This window comes from Fonsecaea monophora (genome assembly GCF_001642475.1).
Source record: "Fonsecaea monophora strain CBS 269.37 chromosome Unknown Scaff39, whole genome shotgun sequence".
Classification (NCBI taxonomy): domain Eukaryota; kingdom Fungi; phylum Ascomycota; class Eurotiomycetes; order Chaetothyriales; family Herpotrichiellaceae; genus Fonsecaea; species Fonsecaea monophora.
Genome location: NW_019173970.1, coordinates 45,872 through 62,816, shown reverse-complemented (window position 1 = coordinate 62,816; position 16,945 = coordinate 45,872). Strand labels below are relative to the sequence as shown.

At 54.3% G+C, this 16,945-nt stretch overlaps 8 protein-coding genes across 8 annotated transcripts; 4 read left to right on the top strand and 4 right to left on the bottom strand.

Annotated features, from left to right (window-relative positions):
- Positions 1–342: 342 nt before the first annotated feature.
- Positions 343–2,049, top strand: AYO21_05888 (hypothetical protein; the record flags this gene model as incomplete). Its single annotated transcript, XM_022655855.1, has 1 exon — positions 343–2,049. One exon carries the CDS (start codon positions 343–345, stop codon positions 2,047–2,049), a length of 1,707 nt encoding a protein of 568 aa, XP_022511775.1.
- A 554-nt stretch (positions 2,050–2,603) lies between these two features.
- Positions 2,604–3,782, bottom strand: AYO21_05887 (hypothetical protein; the record flags this gene model as incomplete). Its single annotated transcript, XM_022655854.1, has 1 exon — positions 2,604–3,782. The coding sequence occupies one exon, from the start codon at positions 3,780–3,782 to the stop codon at positions 2,604–2,606; it is 1,179 nt and encodes a 392-aa protein (XP_022511774.1).
- Positions 3,783–4,719: 937 nt separating this feature from the next.
- On the bottom strand, positions 4,720–5,576 carry AYO21_05886 (hypothetical protein; the record flags this gene model as incomplete). Its single annotated transcript, XM_022655853.1, has 3 exons — positions 4,720–4,778; positions 5,082–5,410; positions 5,464–5,576. 3 exons carry the CDS (start codon positions 5,574–5,576, stop codon positions 4,720–4,722), a joined length of 501 nt encoding a protein of 166 aa, XP_022511773.1.
- Positions 5,577–5,982: 406 nt separating this feature from the next.
- On the top strand, positions 5,983–7,068 carry AYO21_05885 (hypothetical protein; the record flags this gene model as incomplete). Its single annotated transcript, XM_022655852.1, has 2 exons — positions 5,983–6,216; positions 6,271–7,068. 2 exons carry the CDS (start codon positions 5,983–5,985, stop codon positions 7,066–7,068), a joined length of 1,032 nt encoding a protein of 343 aa, XP_022511772.1.
- A 1,339-nt stretch (positions 7,069–8,407) lies between these two features.
- Positions 8,408–10,405, top strand: AYO21_05884 (hypothetical protein; the record flags this gene model as incomplete). Its single annotated transcript, XM_022655851.1, has 3 exons — positions 8,408–8,978; positions 9,028–10,130; positions 10,223–10,405. The coding sequence occupies 3 exons, from the start codon at positions 8,408–8,410 to the stop codon at positions 10,403–10,405; spliced, it is 1,857 nt and encodes a 618-aa protein (XP_022511771.1).
- An 867-nt stretch (positions 10,406–11,272) lies between these two features.
- Positions 11,273–11,773, top strand: AYO21_05883 (hypothetical protein; the record flags this gene model as incomplete). Its single annotated transcript, XM_022655850.1, has 1 exon — positions 11,273–11,773. The coding sequence occupies one exon, from the start codon at positions 11,273–11,275 to the stop codon at positions 11,771–11,773; it is 501 nt and encodes a 166-aa protein (XP_022511770.1).
- A 268-nt stretch (positions 11,774–12,041) lies between these two features.
- On the bottom strand, positions 12,042–14,214 carry AYO21_05882 (hypothetical protein; the record flags this gene model as incomplete). Its single annotated transcript, XM_022655849.1, has 5 exons — positions 12,042–13,281; positions 13,365–13,684; positions 13,787–13,860; positions 13,951–14,158; positions 14,212–14,214. The coding sequence occupies 5 exons, from the start codon at positions 14,212–14,214 to the stop codon at positions 12,042–12,044; spliced, it is 1,845 nt and encodes a 614-aa protein (XP_022511769.1).
- A 1,167-nt stretch (positions 14,215–15,381) lies between these two features.
- Positions 15,382–16,913, bottom strand: AYO21_05881 (hypothetical protein; the record flags this gene model as incomplete). The annotated part of the gene is made up of 4 exons (XM_022655848.1): positions 15,382–15,619; positions 15,690–15,865; positions 15,915–16,682; positions 16,824–16,913. The coding sequence occupies 4 exons, from the start codon at positions 16,911–16,913 to the stop codon at positions 15,382–15,384; spliced, it is 1,272 nt and encodes a 423-aa protein (XP_022511768.1).
- Positions 16,914–16,945: the final 32 nt, after the last annotated feature.

Sequence of the window (16,945 nt, the reverse complement as noted above, 5' to 3'; positions counted from 1 at the left end):
AGTTTGCCGACCTCAAATGAGCCTCTCGTCTGCCTCGTCGCCTTCCAACCACGAGCTTGAGTAACTGATTTGCTGCCTTTGTTTCACAAACGCCCAACCCGTATTTCTTCCTGACTCTTTCTTTGTCTTGTGTACCTCTCCAGCGAATCGACCCCGGCAAAATCTCGACGCTCTCGGGCTCATATCCCACCACGACCACGACCACCTCAGATGCGCCTGGCAACCCGTCGATTCTTCCTCTGCTTCCTCCACGAGTCTCAATGACAGCGATTGCCTCTTACCCCACGAACTCTTCGACCCTGGCAGTCTAGTTTGTCCAGGCGGTCATTCTCCAGCCTCACAATGAAGACCACCTATTCGCTGGTCGGTCTCAGACGGTGGTCGTGTAAGAGCAAGGAATTACCTCCCGTCCCCTCCATCAAGGCTATTCACGTCTACGACTTCGACAATACGCTCTTCAACAGCCCCTTACCAAACCCCCAGATATGGGCACAACCTACCGTCGGTCTGCTTCAAACATATGAGACTCTCGCCTATGGAGGGTGGTGGCACGATAACAGTATACTGGCTGCCACAGGAGATGGTCTCGAGATTGAAGAGCCCCGCGCATGGGAGGGTCACTGGAACGAGACTGTGGTCCAGCTCGTCGAATTGAGCAGCCAAACCAAGGATGTCCTCACTGTATTGCTGACCGGCAGGGGAGAGACGTATTTCGCGGACCTTGTCAACCGAATTTGCAACTCACGGAAACTCGACTTCGACATGGTCGTCCTCAAGCCCGAGGTCGGCCCCTCAGGCCAGCAGTTCGAGTCCACCATGGGGTTCAAGCAGGAGTTCCTCAAAGAACTAGTCTTCAGCTATAAGAATGCTGACGAAATAAGAATTTACGAGGATCGTCCCAAGCACGTCAAAGGCTTCAGAGACTACTTTGAGCGCTTGAACAAGTCATTCCTATCGCATCCTGTTGACCAACCACCGCCTCCTCGGAAGCCCATCACGGCGGAGGTGATTCACGTCTGTGAGCTGAAGACCACTCTGAACCCAGAGACCGAAGTCGAGGTCGTGCAGCGAGCCATCACTCGCCACAACGAAGCAATCTCCAATGGGGTTCCCACTGTGACGAAGACTGTCCGCAAGCATCTGAAGATCGACCAGCAGTTCTGCTATTTCGGTTATATGATCAACCAAACAGACTCCGCACGCCTCCTGACATTATTCAATATCGCAGCTGGGATGATTGATTCTGGCGAAGTCCGTCTTTTTGCGTCGAGTATCCTCATTACGCCTTACTACCCGCGGCATGACATTCTCAAGAAGGTTGGCGGGCGTGGCAAGAAAGTCACATGGCAGGTTACGGGAATCGCCAAGTACGAAGATCGGATCTGGGCTGCCCGCGTTGCACCAGTAACAGACACTCAAATCTACACCCAGGATCCCACACCTCTTGTTGTTCTAGCTGTCCGAAAGGGCTCCAGACAGATCGACGCAGCCAGAATACAGACCTGGCAATCTGTCCCTCCGGACAAAGCCTTCATGTTCGAAACCACAGTGGCCGACAAGGTCATGTTGAAAATCGAAGACGATCACTCCCGAGTCCAGCGTGGGTCTGGAGGTAACCGGAGGGGACATCTTGTCAATGATTTTGAGGCAGGGCACAAGCGAAAATATGGTGGTGACGAGCCCAACTCGCGGAACAGAGACTCATATGCACGGGTCGCCGGTGGAAGCGACAGAGATGATGGTGGCTATGTGCCAAGAGGAGGACGTTATCAACAGCGCAACCAACAAAGCAAGGCCAACTTTAACAACCGTAACAATCCAAACTTGTCTGGGAACAGGGGGAGTAATTCAGCAAATACCGGTGTGAAACAACGCGGTGGTGGCCAAGCTGGAGGCGGCTCGAACAGAGGCAGAAACAACGGTCCTGCCGGTGGAGGCGGGGGCCGGGGAGCGCCGGCATATCGGAGTCTGGACGACTATCCCCCGGGAAACTTTGATGGAGCCATGGATCCGAAGACCGGGTCGGGCGAGATGGTCATGAATTACTAGGGACGGCATTTTCAGGCGGGCTATGAGTTGTTGTGGGATATGACATTGAACCGAGACTTTGTCCCGGTGTATGATACGGACGAACGGGGTTCGGAGCATTTCATCAGTCCGGGTCATGATCAACAGCCAGGCGTTGGACGGCGAATGAGTGTTGGTCGGTCATTACTTGTATGGCTCTTGACAGGAAGCTATTTCCGTCGATGCAAACGGTGTACGCTTCGAGCAAAGCCTGTTGCTAGGATGACTTTGCTCGCTGTTCGGAATGTAAAGAGGCATTATCGACGCAGGGCGCGCAGGGCTGTGTCAGCCACAACTAGCTGGCATTTCGAATGTATCACACAATGGCGTGGCCAGTGGAACAGAGAATTCTTGTATGATTATCATTTTAATCAGGAAGGGGAGACGAAATATCAAATGTCTCTGATGCCACCACAACGTTGCTCTCCCATGTCTACCGAAGCTGATTGTCATGCCACCTGCCCAGTCAATCCGTCAATAGACAACAAGAGTACAATGCAGATATCAAATCGACACAGCCACCCTCACAGGAGGTCTTAAAAGCCATCACCCGCACGCCACGGCCTCCCACACTCCCTCGCCCGGGTCCGCGGATCAAAGCCCCTCCGAACAGCCAACTCCCTGGCACGGTCCAGCTCCCTGCCCAGCCTGCCGCGGCGGTTCTTGAGATCCTTGAAGGTGTTGCTGTCGCTGTCGCTGTCGCTGTCGCTTCTGCCGCCGCCGTCTGCGCCGGTCCACAGCGCGAGGAGCTGCGCGTCCAGGCCCTCTTTGGCGTCGAACGACTCGAGCCAGCGGCGCAGCCCGCGCTCGCGGCCCTCGAAGCACACGCCGTACCCGTCGCAGAGGCAGCGGTGAGGGGACGGGCAGAACTCGAAGAGGCCCGTGAAGATGTATTGCCAGGAGTATTCGAGGATGGTTGCCGAGAATCTGGAGGAGGAGGAGTCGTCGCTAGTGCGTTTGAGCCAGGCCCGGTAGTGTCGGTACTCATCGACAGAGCGTTGGCGGATGCGCTCTCCCGACACGGCGAACTGCGCGCAGCACGGCTGCGACAGGGCGCGCGGGATGGGGGTGTCGTGCCCGAACAAGTCGTGGAACAGGGCGGAGGTCAGGGCCGGCTCCGCAGGTTTGCGCACCAGGTCGTACTTTCTCACGGGTTGGTCGACGTGCAGCCAGTCCGGACAGCCCGGGTCCAGGTGGCAGCGCGCGTTGAAGTAGCCCTGGCGCATGACGTGGGCGTCGGAGAGGAGCTTGATCGTGACGCCTGTGTCCGCGTCCAGCACGACGTTGTTGTACCGGCTCTTCTTGGCCGGTCGGAAGAACAGCACAATATCTGGGAGGGCGTCGTAGTGGTCGATGATATAGCTCAGATAGGCCACGGCTTCCTCGCTGCCCCTGTTTGTCGCCGACGGGCCATTACCGCTTCCCGAGTCCGAGTCTGTCGCGTCGATCGAGTAGATCTTCTTGGGCAGGTCGGGCAGGTCTCGGTCCAGCCAGGACGTGTCTTCCCCAGGCAGCCGTGTCGTGACCAGCACACGCGTGTAGTTCTGCCCGGCTGGTTTGGCGGTCCCGGGCGAGAAGCGGGCTGGGTCGTATAGTGGCCCCTTCTGGCCACGATAGAGGTATGCTTCTCTACTGCGGGTGTTGGTGACGATCAATGTCAAGACTAGTGCCACGAGGACCAGTGACCGAAGTGACGGGCGACGGAAGAGGCGCATCGTCAGGGATGAGGTCGAGCATGTGCATTAGCATGAGCATGAGCATAAGCGTGAGTAGTAGTGATCATCACTCTCGTCTTCCGCTCTTTCATGTTGCTATTGCTCTAGGACTAGCACTCCACAACGCTGGCTAGCTTACAAGCTGAGCAGGTAAAAGTGTCTCTACGAAGGAGACGAAGGGCTTTTTTTTTTCGAGAAGAGGAGGGAGGAAGTTCCAAGCTTCTCAGGTATTTTTCCAATACAAAACAAACGAAAACGAGAAGAGACGAGACGAGAGCAAGAGTTTGACAGGACCAAGTTCGTTTGCAGAGCCAAGATGTTTAGATCTCGGAAAGCTAGTGTCTTGAGTCTCGGGTCTTGTGGGTGACGATGGTGGCAGATATGTATGGACTCGCACTCGGTCCTTGGTACGAGTACTCTACTTGGGACCCGTCTGTCCTCGTACTCTTAGATCAATGGGGACAGGGGACAGGGGTGGGCGACGAGAGCAACGACACGCGTAAGAGATAAGAAATCAACGGCGGACCAGGCTAGGTAGAGAGAGGAGAAGGGGTGACATTCTCGAGTGGTGGCCAAGTCGACCAGGGAGGAGTAGGTGGGTGATGATGAAGAATGTACTCGTAGTCCTAGTAGTAGTAGTTCTGTACTATGAGTTGTTGGCCGGTGTTTTGTCTAGGACCAGGTATGGATGTGAACAAGGAATGCTCCGGGTCTTGTCGGTGCATACTGAGTACGCGTAGATTGGATTGGCGATATGGTGGAGGAGAAAATATCAAGGTACAAGATAGAATGAATGTAATTTCTCTTGCCGAGGAGGTTTGCGACTTGATGGAAATTGCATTGTCAGGGCGCAAGGCTCCGCCTCAATTGCCCCATGCTCCAGTAATGCTGCAGTACCAAGTCTGTAGAGGGGATCACTGATAATTGTTGGTTCTAATCATTTGTATTTGTCGCTCTTTGCCATCATACCTGTGGCGTTGTAGTACATGGTCGTCCCTAAGATATGGTATATACAAGTTCTGATATGAGGAGAGATGTTGCGCCGCCGCTAATGCTCTTTATATGTCCAAGATCTATACCCACCCCCTCCTGCCCTGTTCTTCTCATGGTATCTCTTGTGTGGTTGTACAGTCCAACATCTTGTATTTTCTTTCCCTTGTCGACCCGTTGCGTGACATCGTCAATCACATCTCCCGTCCTTCCACCCGTCCTTCCATCTCTGCTTCCAGAGACTACAATCGAACTCGGTCTTCCCCAGCTTCACATTCACCGCATTATGAGCTTGACACATCCACATACCCAGGTCGTCTTGTCCTTTGACCTTGGGCTCGTTCCCGGGCTTTTTCATCCAGTCTCGAAAATCGTCCGCGCACACCCAGCAAGGGTAGAGCATGGAGAAGGTCGAAATGAACTGCTTCATGACTGATTGAGTTTCGGGAGGGGCCGCCTCGGGGTACGTAGCCGCGATGCTGTGCAGCAGCGTCCACGTAGCTCTACCAAGTTCTTCGACGTCCGGCGGGCATTCGGTTCGTGGAGGCGGGACTGGAGCGGCGGCGGCTTTTGTCTTTTTGCCCGTGCCCTGCTTCATCATCGCCATCCATGCGGCAGACGAAGTACACGTTCGACAACTATCCTGTAGTCAGTCACGGAGCCGAGTCTTCAACAAACAGCAACAACGCACGGTTTCCCATCCTTGTCCAGGACAACTCCCGGCGCAGTCTTCTGTGGCTTCTTGTCCTCATCCTCTGCATCCCTGGTGCCAGGTGCTTGACCACCTGGAAAAGGGAACGACATTTGTCTGCTGATCCGCGATCGCCGCACGCCTTCCTCGGGGGGTCCGCCGCAATCTGCCCTTACGCGCCTTTAGCAAGCATCAAAGTTGAGGTTGAGACATGATTGTAAATCAGAAAAATGAAGCCTTGCCTTGTGGTGCGACAAACGCCGATTATGTCCGATGCAGGCTCGCTTCACCTTCTCCTTTGACTTTCCCCAAGTAGGTCTAGACCAGTATTATCACGTGCTTGATCGTGTTTACGTTGCGGGGAAGCCTCGAGCCCATCGCAGAAGGGAAATCAAGGGTCGACTGGCCCTGATGCGACCAGCGCGTTTTTTCATTAATTCAACGGCGCCTGCGCGTGTTCGATCAACCCTCCTATCTTCTTGGATAACATAATCATCATTTACCCTTGATCAGAGCAATATGTCCGTGTCCGACTCGGAACTTTCAGAAGCCTCCGAGACACCCACACCACCAGACAACGAACTCGAGCAAAGTCTACGCCGTGAGGTGGACAAGGCGCTACAAGATGGAATCGAGTTTTCGAACAACTCCATACGCGCAGCTTCCGAAACGCAACTCGGGCTCCCGAAGGGTTTCTACAAACAGCACGAGGAGTGGGCACAGCGGAGTAAAGCTATCATTGCCGACCAACTGGTATATCTGGATGCTCCCAAGTGATGTGTCGCGCACAGCTAATACTGCGGCCAGGATGTTCGGGCAGTGACAGAAAGCCCTCCCCCGGAGGAGGCCAAGCCCAAGGCCAAAGAGCCCGAGAAGACATCCAAGAAGCGCAAGACCTCACAGAAACAGAAAGAGTCCACACCGAACAAGAGACGAAAAGCTGCTACCGCAAAGAGTCGCGACCATGCCTCGAAGAATCTGTCTTCCCCTCAGGGGAGTGTAGACTCAGAAGCGATGCAAGAGACGCCAAAAACAAAACCAGGAAAGAGCCCTCAGAAAGCACGCTCCGTCAAGTCCAAGCCCGTTCCAACCGAGCGAGCAAAGGTGTCAGGCTCTGGCCAAGATGACGAGCAAGCGAAGAAGAGCAGCAAGCGCAGAGACTCTGCGGGGCAGACGCCCAAGAAGCCCGCCAGCAGACCCACCACAAAGCCAAAAGCCGACGCCAATATCGACATCGAGCAGGCCGAAATCAAGCGTCTTCAAGGCTGGCTGATGAAATGCGGCATTCGTAAGCTGTGGGGTAAAGAGCTGAAACCCTACGAAACCTCCAAAGCCAAAATCAAGCATTTGAAACAAATGCTCGCCGACATCGGCATGACTGGCAGATACTCGGCAGAGAAGGCGAACCAGATCAAAGAGGCTCGAGAGTTGGCGGCCGACATCGAGGCTGTCCAAGAAGGAGAAGCACGCTGGGGTGCTTTCAACGCCCAGAACGGTGCGCGAGCTGAAAAAGGTACAGATGGCCCGCGACCCACAGCGAGACGGTTGGTGCGAGGAGCGAAGAATTATGACTTTCTGAGCAGCGATGGCGAGGAGACCGATTGAAGTCGGAACTCAAGCTGTCCTTTAGAGGCGCTTGGTCAGGTGGTTTCTTTATTTGATTGCTTTATTGCCGCTCATGCGCTGTGCAACTAGGCTGAAGACGGCTACGGATGAAATGAACAGGACCAGGTTGTAAAACTAAGCAAGGGAGGTTAGAACTATGTTGGATATTTTCTGTATTTGGTACAGCAAGGAAGCTTACGGCGTTGCGGGAGTACTCATTCTCTTCTGCCTCGGTTCGAGCCTCGACGAAGAGACGGCGTAGGTTTGGCAGAGCCATGTTTGACGAGCGAGATACGAGTGCGTTTACTGGTGAGCTTAGAATTGACGGACCGGGTTGTTGTAGGATGGAATAGAAGGATAGGAGAGCAGATCCATGCAAGTCGGTCGGGCGCGAGGCTCAGCATTCCTTGGCAACAATCCACTTCAGCCTTGCGTCAGCCTCGTCTGGCTCTGTCACAGCCTTGCCTCGGCATCTCCATCGCTGGCAGACAAAGCTGTTTTCCACGTCTTCGAAAAAGTGGTCTGTTAGGTCGCTTCTCACCAGAATGTCATGCGGCAGTGGATTGAACAAACGCGGATGATACTCTCATCGCCACTGCCATCCACCCTTGAGCAGGATATGCTGAGAAAAAAAACCCACGTTTGGTCGCCTGTTCAATGATGATGACCTTGGCAGAGCGACTCGATCCCACCTTGCAAGTCTTTCCCAATTTGGAGGACAGACTCGCTCCCTCACGTCGGATCGTTGGCAACTCCTGATACAACCATCTTCAGGCGTCCCGTTCCCACATCACAACGTCTTGAGGGATATTGAGCTTCCAGGTTTGTGTTGCACGGTTACAAGCAGGCTTTGCTCGATTTGGACATGGCGCGTGTAATCACAACCCCCGTATAACAGACTGCTCCTGGCTACTTTTGAGTAGCAGAAAATCCGTTGGTAGGTCTCCTGTCTATGCTCCAACAACTCATGCTGGAGCTCCTTGTCCGGAGGAGGCGGAAACCACAGTGTGAACCGACGGTCAGCACTCAGCACTTCTGAACCTCACAAGCCGGTCCGAATGTGGGCACCCCTGTTTAGGGGTGACATTACAAACGAAGTTGTGAGATCTCGATACGCCGCGTTCAGTGGTGGAGTCGGTGGCCTCAACACTGTCCTTATAGGATCCTCGTATAGTGGACCGACTGCGGCTGGTCGCCCATTCCTGGCAGATTGTTACCCTTACCGCTATAACCATCATGGAACGCCTCTTCCACGCTGGCTATATAAACAACGGAAATTATACCATTATGGCGTGTCCGCCAGGAGAGTAACATATCTCAAGTTGACATTTTTGTGATCATGGACGGCTATCCACTTGCTTCGATCCCAGCACTCACACTCGACGACGGCGTCAACCGCGATGAGATCAATGCCAGTGACATCGTGGCCAACTGGCTCGCAGCTCTAGAGAAGCGTCCTAAGAACGGTCTGTCTACCGACCTCTCGGATCTCTTTATTGACGACTCATGGTGGCGGGATTTTACCAGTCTTTCATGGGATATAGTAACAAAGCACGGTCTCAAAGACGTCGCAGACTATCTCAACAGCTCGACCACTGGATTCGGACGGCTGGATACCGTCAAAACCGGGGGTCTGCAGCCCAGCTTGGTAGACATACACGGAGCCATCTGGATCCAGGGTGGGTTTACCTTCCGGACAAGTGATGGCTCGGGCACCGGTCTCGTCCGATTGATCAATGTGGACAGGTCTCACTGGAAAGCATGGACGGTCTTCACGCAGCTTGAGAGACTCAGCAATCAGGACGAGCTTGACAACCAACGACTACGCCAATCCTACACCCAGACAAAACTTGGCCAGGGAGTCAATGGGGAAAAGAAGGACGACCTTCAGGTCTTGATCATCGGTGCCGGTAGGTCATTACACGTCGCCGAGCAGCCACCCAGCTGATTGATTTCCAGGACAATCGGGTCTTATGCTCGCTGCGCAGCTCAAGAACATGGGCGTCAAAGCGTTGCTTGTCGACAAGCTCCCACGACTTGGGGATCTGTGGCGGTCCAGATACGAAACAGTCAGGACCCATACACCAATCTATACCGACCACTATCCCTTCCTCAAATACCCCACCAACTGGCCGCGATGGCTGGAGCAGGACAAGATCGCCAGCTGGATGGAACATTACGGCCAAGTGATGGGACTTGAATATATGCTCAGCACCACGGTGAACAAGATCGACTACGACGAAAAGGCGCGCCAATATACTGTTGAGGTGGAAAATGAGGACGGCAAACAAACCTTCCACCCTCGGCATCTTGTCCTGGCGACCGGCGTGTTCAGTTGTCACCCCATCGAACCTGAGATCCCCGGCCGAGATCTGTTCAAAGGAGAGGCGTACCATGCAATGCACCACAAAGCCGCACGTCTCACGCCTGATGTTGGCAACAAGCGCGTCGCTATCATCGGCTCCGGCACCAGCGCCCACGACATCGCCCAGGACTTTGTCAACTCTGGAGCCAAGGAGGTGACCATGATCCAACGCAACGCCATCTTCTCCCTGTCGGCCAAAGCGATTGAAGACGCCTACTTTTCCATCTGGGACACGCCCGGCATAACGACCGAGGAGGCCGACATCATCGCAAACTCTTTCCCCGTTGCCGTCGCTCGGACATTCAACATCGGACAGACGCAGATGATGCAGGAGCACGACAAGGAGCTGCTCCAGGGCTTGGAGAAGGCCGGGCTGAAGGTCAAGCATGCAAAGACAGCCGGGTACGGCTTCATCGACCACCTCGCCGTCAAGACCGGCCACTTCTACATCGACCAAGGCGCGAGCCAGATGATTGTGGATGGGAGAATCAAGGTCAAGTCGTGCGCCGCCGGGGTCAAGGAATTCGTCAGGGACGGGATCGTCCTCGCCGACGGGACCAAGGTGGACGCCGACCTGGTCATTCTGGCGACGGGGTATCAGAGAAACGTGCTGACCGTGGAGGAGTTGATGGGGAAGAAGGTCGCCGAGCGGGTTGGCGATCTGGGCTTTCTCAACGACGAGCAGGAGCGGATTGGGGTAAGTCAGTCATTTTACCTTGACTTTACTGCTTTTTCTTTTTTTTCCCCTTCTTTTTTTTCCGGGAATGACTGATTTTGACTCTATGACAGTGGTGGCGGCCCACCGGCTTCCCGGGCTTCTGGTACATGACCGGCAGTTTCGTGTGGGCGCGACAGTTTTCGCCCGTCCTCGCCCTGCAGATCAGCGCTGTCGAGCAGGGCCTGAACCCGGGGTACTGGGATCAAACGGCGCGGAACAGCAAGGGTATTGGCACCGTGGAATACAGAGTCTAGAGTCTAGAGGCCATCACACCAGGTAGGCCGGGGAGGTCAGTGTCTAGTAAGGTAAGTTGTCCCCTGCGGGGAGTGTCTCTTCTGTGATGTTGGGGGGATGTGGATGCTTGGGTGGGTGAGTGAGTTATATCCATGATGCAGAGTTGACAGACACCATGGCTGTCGAATTACCTTCTTTGGAGCGCTTCGCTGTCTCGGATATCCTCTCGGCTTCCATCTCGAGGTCTTTCCTCCTGTTGAACGATTTCTGTTTGGTTGTTGTCCCGCTACCCCTTTTCCACCCAGCCTCGTCAGTTGTCAGTTGTCCGCTGCATGTCCCTCCTCGAGCGCTATGTGTCATTGTCTCATTGTGTCTTATTGTTTCTTGTTTCTAGTGTCTTTGTGCCTCTCCCGCCATTGCATTGACATTGCATTGCATTGACCATTGACACCATGGAAACTCGAGCTCATCCCCTTTTTTTTCCATTGTCGATAAATTATTGTTTTGTATGCATGATCTCTTTAAAACTTGTCCCAATCTCTTTTACGAGTATTTTGTCACACTCATTCATGAGAAACAAAGAGTTTGAGGTCGTTTTTTATACATCTTATTCAGCCGGTGAGTTGGTTTTGTTTCCTCTGCTCTTTTTTTGTCTCTTTTGTTCTGTAGTTCGATTTTCTTTTCCCTGGAGATTGATCAGTGTCCAATTCTTCACATGCAAACATACATACGAACATACAAACACAAATACCGAGTACCACCATCAAAAATTAGAGCGAAGCTACCTCCACCACCACCGCCAGAAGAACGATATAACCGACGACATCGTCACAAAGAAAGAAAGAAAAAAAAAAAAAGAACAAAGTACTCTATACCTCTCGCACAAAATGAAACTCCTCACCACCGCAACCGCCACCACCGCGGTCATCGCACTGCTCGCCACGACAGCCACCGCGTCGACCATCGCCGACCCGTCCGCCCTCGCCGCGAGCGTCAACACCTTCGACCTGCACGCGCGCAGCCTGAAGAAGATGGACGGCAAGTGCACGTCCAGCGGCGGATGCAAGGTTCCCGGTGGACTGCACGCGGCGTATCCGTGCTGGAATTCGGAGTGCCTTGTTCCCAATCACACAACAAACGCCGCCAGCAAGAAGGAAAAGGATAACGGTAGTGGTAGTGGTAGTGGTAATCACACGAGCAGAGCCAATGGCTGGCAAAAAGGTGACGGTGGCAACGATACAGGCAAAAACTGCACCATCGCGCCCGGCATGGACGGCGCGTGGGTCGCAAAGTGTCCGACGAATCTGTTGCCGTATGAGTGGGCGTGGCCGTGGGTGCCGCCGCCAAAGAAGAAGACGGGGGACAAGGACGGAAAGGATAAGGAATAGCATCCCCTTACCAATAGAAATGAGATCAAAGAACGGTAATAGGAATAGGCACTGGGCATGTCAAAGAAAATAAAACGGTGTGTAGGATAGTTCCAGAGTGGGTGATATGGACCCTGCTATGTATACACTGCAGGGTGCTATACCGAGTAAGATGTATATATCAAACTCCATCTCACTCTCGTCCTTTTCCTATCCTATCATCTATTCGTGCCCTCGCTCGCTCACTCAAACAGACTGTATAACTCGTCCAAAGCCATGTAATGTCCCATCACCGCTGGAACTCCCCGAGAGCTTCGACCTTGTCGTGATCCACGTTCCCAACCGTGCTGGTGAAGCCATTCTCCTTGACCCGCGCGAGAGCATCGTCTTGGTTGCCACCACTACTGATGACGGTCGTTGTACTTGAGGAGGACGACCCCTTCCCCACAACGACGGCCAGGATTTGTTGGACGTCCAGCTTCTTCTCATCGTCTTCTCCCGCACTCTGCGAACACCGCCATGCGACATGGTCGTCGGGCCTGACAAGCACGGCGTCCCGCTCCCACACTGCCCTCACGTGCGGCTCGTCGGGCAGATGGATCGTCTTGAGCGGCACGCCCATCTTCTTTGCCTCCGACTCAAAAACCCCGATATACCGGCCTTGAGGCGTAAAGTCGACGAGGGAGTATTCCTTGCCGCTCCCAAACAGGTCGAACACGCTGGTGTCCCCGTCCTTCAAAAACACGTGTGGAGCCCGTGCGCCCGGCCAGGTCGAGGGCACATAGCGCTCCGGGCTCCACTCGGGCTCGGTCGTCGTACCGGCATCGTCCGCGAAGATGACAGGGGAGCCGTTGTACCGGTATCCCATCTCGATGCCGTGGTCCTTGTTCTCCCCGTCGTGTGCGACAATGTACTCGGCGATCTGTCTCCGCACGTCGTCGCCCTCGGCTGTCTTCGCAATGACGGCATCTCCCGTCTTGTCGACTAGCTCCTTGTAGAACGTGTGTTGCGACCAGTGCACGCCAGACCGCTCAATGTTCCTGGCTGCCACGGGCCGTCGTTCGTCCTCGTACGACTGTAACAGCGTGGGACCACCGTGGCCGGACAACACGGCGGCCAGCTTCCAACCAATGTCGAAGCTGTCCCCGACGGCCGTGTTCATGCCGTAACCCCCCGTGGGGATGTTCTGGTGTGCCGCATCGCCGGAGAGGAAGACGCGCCCTCTTGGGGAGATGTACTTGTCTGCCAGGTAGATGTTGGGTCGCCACGTGCTCGTAACGAGCACCTCGTCAATCTTGATGGGCCAAGGCGAGCCCGATCCTCCTAACACGCGGTAGACGACTTCCTTCGGGTCGAGGGTCGAGTCGTCAAAGTCGAGCGGCAAAGGCGTGTGCGCGGTCCAGGTGTCGACCTCGTCCTGCGAGATGATGACGTGTCCGCTGGTGAAGAAGATGTGCCAGAACTGGCCTTGCTTCTGGATGCGGCTCAGGTCGCGAGACTTGAAGTGGACGAGGTAGAGTTTGGCAGGACTATTTGTTTTAGAAATAAACTCGTGAGCTGGAAAGCAAACAAGAAGAGCGATTGAAGCGTGATACGCCACAGAAGTACTCACACTGGCCCTCCTGTTAGGTTGATGCCGATCTCTTTCCGCACACGACTCCCTCCGCCGTCGCAACCAACGACATACTGAGCCTTGACCCTGTGCGTTTCGCCGCTGGTGTCGGTCAGTTCGCACTCGACGCCCGTGTCGGACTCGGTCAGGCGCTCAAACTTCCAGCCAAAGTGGGAGTCGATCAGAGGTTGTGCCTGGATGCGCGGCTTCAGCCAGGCCTCGAAGATGGCCTGCGAGCAACGTTGGTATGGCTCGCGGGGCATGGTGCCATCATTGTGAGCTTTGATCTGAGCGCGCCACCAGTCTGGCGAGGGAAGATCCTAGGATATGGAAGCGTTAGTCTTGCCACTACCATCATCATCTGTCCTCAGGAGAGGCAAAGACGAGGACAAGTCGCTTGGGAGGTAGTGAGGAGGAGTTACCCATTTTGCAATGCGTTCGCCGTCAGCTAATCCAGAACTGAAATGAACGTCGAACGAGTACTTTTGCGGCACGCCTGAATTAAGCGGCTCATCAGCTCGGTCCATTCCACCCCATTCTTCCACAGCACAAAAAGACGGTCAATAAAATGCTTCCAGGAACGAACCGACTTCGCGGAGCCCCTGGTCAACCTTGAGGCGCTTCAACAGCTCCATGCTCCGGCAATTCGTAATGTCCATCTTGGGCCATTTGGTCGTGTCGAGGTTTCGCTCCACGAGCATACACTCGACGCCGTTCTCGGCCAGCTGCAACGCCGTGATCAGGCCGGCAGGTCCAGCTCCGACGACGAGGACGGGCGTTTCGTGGTGAACAACCTATGTGGAATGTCAGTGATCGAGAGAGCATCTACACAGTATGCCTGACGCACCATCTTGTTGACAGAACCTCGAATAATTTGAGAGGACTCGCAGGTACAATGTAGAAAGAGAAGGGTTGACTCGAAGTTCTTAGATATATCTCTTTATTCTCTTATATGCCTACCTCCACCACGATAGATCTGATTCTGTGACGGGTGGTGACTTGTGTCTTTTGCGTGCAGATCCCTTTGCCCTCTTTGTCCCATCAGCATCAGTCGGTACCTGGTCCCCTTTAAATATTAGTAACACGGAGACCCTCCGCATTATGTACTCGCCCATGTTTTGGGGAAGGGAAGTCTTCTGAGGCTTAGCCCCGTACATGTCAGTGTCACTCGATGATCTTGGTATAGCGGTGCACATCGAGTCGAGTGAGCGACCGTTCTTTAGCGCAGGTACAACAACCCCCGCGGGACCTTCTTCTCCCAAGTTGGCCCCACAACATCACTACACGCTTCTCGTTCATCTAGCCTGCGCCGAAAGGCTGCTGGTCTATCCTTTGTGGGAGGGCGGGGGGGAGGTGAGGTGGATGATTGATTTGACAATGATGATTAAGACGTGGACCAGAACCGATTCCCGGGAAGAGGGTCAGCCACGGAATAGCCCAATGGTGTTAATAGCCGTGCTGCTGACCATCCCCCAGGAATACGGAGTTGTATGTACGAGGTACCGAGCACAAGCTACTCGTACCGTGGAGCGAGAGCGGGGGAGCGCGGTGTCAATGTTTGCACCGTGTCTGACCGAGGAGGGAGCGGCCGTGGTTGCCGCGAGGAGGATGGAGGATGACTTTTGTTTGAGGGCGTTTGTGGCTGACGAAGAGGCTGATGGTGGGACCAGTGGGAAGATGAAGATGACGTTTGAGTCTAGACTCTCTCTACGAGGTCCAGTGTAAGAATGTGGCAAGTAGGTATAGCTGGTGAAAAAGACAGCTACTTGGTGTTTAGAGGCGCAGGCAACTGGCTCCCTTTACGACGTCTACCAAGCACCCACACCCACACCTACACTCACACCCACCTCAACGTCACCATATACTACTAATGAGACTGCTCTAGTATATTTCCATGTCTGAAACACTCTCATATCTGAGACTGTACAGTAAATTGCTAGCTAGCCGTACTCGTATATAGATTGTCTTCTTCGCCTAGTCACAGCATTCCGCCCCCTTCCCAATTCGCTCCTTCAACCTAGGCCGTCACCAGAGGAGGCACACTGTACTGAGCTGGCTTCGCCTCCAGCGGGTCTGGGGGCACAGGCACCTCCTTGCCGGCGTCTTCGATTTTTCCCGACAGGAATGCCAGGGGGATATTAGGCCCCCAGATGTGTAGGGTATCGGGAGCTGCTGCCTCCCTGCCAAACGGCGTGTCTTCATTGACCAGGTCACCGTCCGAGTAGTGCTCCACTATATTTCCAGAGCCGTCGAACCTATCACCAACAAAGTCAGCCAACAGTTCCAGAGGAGGATCGCAATGCCAGAGGCTCAAGACATCCATACCAGTAGTCGAAAATCTGACTCCCGAGAACATGTCGCCCAATGCCCCAGCAATTCGTCCAGCCCTTGTCTCGGAGCCAGTCGTGACCAAGGGTCTGCGTGTCAAAGTCATTGACTTCATAGCTCGAATGATGAACAAACACAGGGCGTCCCTCGGGCCCGGATGCGACAAAGAAACTCTGCCCCCCCGTCAGTATGCCGTGACCAGCCAGACCGCGTATAACTCACATGGTGATCCGTATATTCCGGTCCCAGGTCTATATGGCAAAAGCATGTCTCATCTTTACCCGTCTCTGGGTTGAAGACGGCGTCGGTCGGCTTCAGATTGATGAGGTCGAGGTAGAAAGAGAGCGTGCTCTCGAATTTGCTCCCCGGGACGATAAACCCATAGTGACCCAGCTTGTGCACAGGGGATGCACCTGGTTTGAAGCGTCGGAATGTCCCCTTCCGTGGTTTTTGGATAGCAGTGTTTGATATTGGTTCAGTCTTCTCGAGAGGAGGCACTGGACCATCCGACTCTCTCAACTTCTGCCCGTAGACAAATCCAACTTTGTAGCCATTGGGATCCTCGACCGTCACCACCTTTCCACCTCCGGGTGCATCACTGTCCTGAATGGGAGAGGCGCCTGGACGAGCAGCGGCTGTTTCCAGATCTTGCAGGCTATCCACCACCCAGTAACCCCCAAGGAAATGTCTCTTGTTGTCTGGAGATCTCTCGGCCACGTAGACGACTGGCTGGCTCCCGTACCCGCGCAGGTACACGCGGTCCGGTGTTCGGTGCTCCTCGACAAAGCCAAAATCGAAGAGAAAGGTGAGTGCCTTTTCCAGATCTGGGTGTTGGTATACAACGTGCGCCAGTCGGACAACACGAACTCGCTTCCCTGTCATGGCGTCTTCCTTTTGACGATCGGGTTGGGCTGTTGCGTATCGTCGTAAGATGGGTTGGTGTTCAAGACGTCTTACACAGACGCAAGCTATGCCTTCCAGAGGAGTTCCCTTAGGGTGCAATATATCAACACTTCCCAGACCACACCGCGCAATCCGGCCGCACAGGTTAATGACAAATTGTGGGAAGGGATAATATCGTCCCGCAATCCCTCTCTCCGGTCTTGACAAGATCCGAGATGGGCAACTTACGGCCACGGTCATGGCCGGCTTCAGCAATCCACCGATCACCGCCCACGTGACAACATCTTTGATGAATTCCCGCTCGGTGCGGCGCGGCATCCGGCACATTGGTATAAAAAGCCAAGATCGAA